The sequence below is a fragment of the Medicago truncatula genome, chromosome 4 (genome assembly GCF_003473485.1).
Source record: "Medicago truncatula cultivar Jemalong A17 chromosome 4, MtrunA17r5.0-ANR, whole genome shotgun sequence".
Taxonomy (NCBI): domain Eukaryota; kingdom Viridiplantae; phylum Streptophyta; class Magnoliopsida; order Fabales; family Fabaceae; genus Medicago; species Medicago truncatula.
In genome coordinates this window covers 45,621,584-45,624,177 of record NC_053045.1, presented here as the reverse complement: position 1 = coordinate 45,624,177, position 2,594 = coordinate 45,621,584, and the positions used below count along the sequence as shown (strand labels likewise).

General features: G+C 37.4%; 1 protein-coding gene across 1 annotated transcript; it reads right to left on the bottom strand.

Moving 5' to 3' along the window:
• Positions 1-284: 284 nt before the first annotated feature.
• Positions 285-2,594, bottom strand: LOC112421286 (glycine-rich RNA-binding protein RZ1A). Its single transcript, XM_024782386.2, has 4 exons — positions 2,496-2,594; positions 1,489-1,605; positions 652-1,194; positions 285-531 (listed from the first exon to the last, which is right to left on the bottom strand). The coding sequence occupies exons 2-3, from the start codon at positions 1,597-1,599 to the stop codon at positions 670-672; spliced, it is 636 nt and encodes a 211-aa protein (XP_024638154.1). The 5' UTR covers positions 1,600-1,605; positions 2,496-2,594; the 3' UTR covers positions 285-531; positions 652-669.

The following is a 2,594-nucleotide window of genomic DNA, read 5'->3' as shown; positions in this document are numbered from 1 at the left end:
AGACCCGCTTGACTACTTTCCCAAAGATCCAGAAACAGGATAGCCAAATCGGCATTATACTTTTAAAACCTCGTTCTTCCAATGAGAAGAAGCAAAACTCTACATTTGGACCTCCATCTTGGTACATGTAAAAACCCAAACATCCAAAGCCACAAAACATTCCAATTCCTCTTTAAATAGAACCAAGGTAATCCCGCGGAAAATACGCCATGCAACTCGACATGCATGAAAGTCAGAATTCACAAGATAACCAAGCAGCACTCGACATGCATGAAAGTCACAAATCACAAGATAACCAGCAGCAATTATTGATAGCATAGAGCAGAACATTAGAACATTGAATTCAACGATATGTCATTAGATTTCAACAAACCAAAAGACCAGCATAGGAACGTTAATTAGTCTAACAAGGTGCCAAGTATTGCATATCAAAACACTAGTATCATTGGCCATCCAAACAACAATCCAAGAAGAACATTGTGAACGAAAAAGAAAGCTTAAGCATCAACAGCGACCCATTTGATTTCAAAGCTGCAAAATATCAAAATTACAATTTCATTAGAATCAAGAAAACAAAGTGTAGAGAGGCTAGATCGATACACACTAAATACCATTCGTCCAAAATAAAATAAAAAAATACACATTAAATACCTCGATGAGAAAGGTATATCAACGATAGCCGCCTCCAGATCCACGTCGTTCATATGGTCCAGCACGATCACGATCACGATAGTATCGATCACTTCCAGAATCTCCACGACTACCACCATCCCTGCTGCGACCGCCAGAAGAACGATCTCCATTTCTATCTGGACCATAGTGACCACCACCACCACCACCACTTCCACCATATCTACTTTCTCTACCACCATACCTTCCCCCTCCCCCTCTTCCCCCTTCACCACTAGGGCACTCCCTAGCAAAATGACCAGGTTTACCACAATTGAAGCATCCTCCATCATTAGATCCTCGACCACCTCGGTAATCACGATCACGGTCGCGACCACGCTCTCGGTAGCGATCACCATCATCTCTAGCGGATCCTTGTTGAGGCTGAGCTCTATCAACAGTAATAGTTCGGCCATCTAAATCGATCCCATTCATAGCATCAATAGCATCTTCCATTGCTTTCTTTTCATCATATGTGACAAATCCAAAACCACGGGAGCGTCCAGAGAATTTGTCAACAACCACCTTTTCACAAAATAAAATGAAAGAGAACATTAACAATCTCCATTCTCCAAATCAAATATAATGTTCAGAAAACAGTTACCCATTTTTTTATCATATTACATTGATTTCTTTTTATCTTGTTTACTTGATTTACTAATAAAAAGGTTCAGTATATATTGCAAATTTCCTCCTCAAATAAAAAAGAACAAAAGATAAAGTTTGTTGTCTAGGTGTACGCTAAAAGTGCAGCATAAACCAACTTCTAGGAACAAACATGAAATAAGATAATGAAAACATTAATTTGATATTGATCACCTTGGCCTCTGTAAGCTTGCCAAACTTTTCAAATGTATCCCTTAACTTTCTATCGGATGTTGACCAAGCAAGGCCACCAACAAAACAACGATACTCATCCTCGTCTGACATTTTAAACTGCAAGAACATAAGCATTAGTACATGGTGTTGAATTAGTCAGTCCAACTACACGGTGTTGAACTAGTCGGTCCAAGGTAATTAACACGCATAACCTCAAACAATAAGCTAATAGAATAATATTTTTTGTAAAACCCACTTGGGTTGGCCTGGTGTTATTGGCTTGGGACCTGGGAGTGTGCCCCTCCTCAAGGTCCCAGGTTCGATTCTCCCAGGGATCAATTTAGGTGGGCTAATTTAGCTTCTTCAAACAAAAAGAATAATATTCTTTGTAAACCAAAAGGCAGCACGTACGATGTTATGATAGAAAATAACTAAAGGGAGAAAACCATCAAACTTTGTGCTAATGTGCAACTATTTTTAGACAATCAAACTTAATTCATACAAAATTCTGAGAGCAATTTGGTTGGGACATAACATACATCATGTCAAAAATTCAAACTTATGAGGTAAAACCTCTCCAAATCTCTACAAAGGCATAACACAAATAATAATACACATTAGAGGAGATATGAACCTACAATGATAACAACGATTACAAATAAACATATGTTTCACAACTAAAAATCAAATTCCAAACTTCACAGCTATCACATATAGAAGATGATCTACATGGGATTGAGAAATTCAAAATTATCCTAAATCAATATAAATAAAATACTTATGCTTCCTCAATACACACAAAACACAAGAACATAAACCAATCCTGATCCTAAATTGAAGTAAACCCAATGATGTTTCCTAAACACGAATTGTACAAAAACCCAATGTTCCTGAGCGAATTGTGACAATTAAAAATAGGATTTAAATCAGGAACAGGTTAATTATGGAAACAATTGCATAGAATATATGAAGAATGAAGAAAAAAGTGGAAGAATTTGGAAGAGTACCGTGAGTTAGGGCGGAACTTGGATAACCTGCTCTGCTCTCTCTCTCTCTCTCTAGGTCAAGACTGAATTGAAAATTGAAACAAGCCTTTGTTTATTCTT

What these genes read in the sequence shown, in the direction of transcription:
- LOC112421286 (XM_024782386.2), bottom strand. Translation starts at nt 1,599, where the DNA reads ATGTCAGACGAGGATGAGTATCGTTGTTTTGTTGGTGGCCTTGCTTGG. An exon ending in GCAAGCTTACAGAGGCCAAG is followed by an intron (nt 1,195 to 1,488) that starts GTGATCAATATC and finishes TTTTGTGAAAAG; the next exon opens with GTGGTTGTTGACAAATTCTC.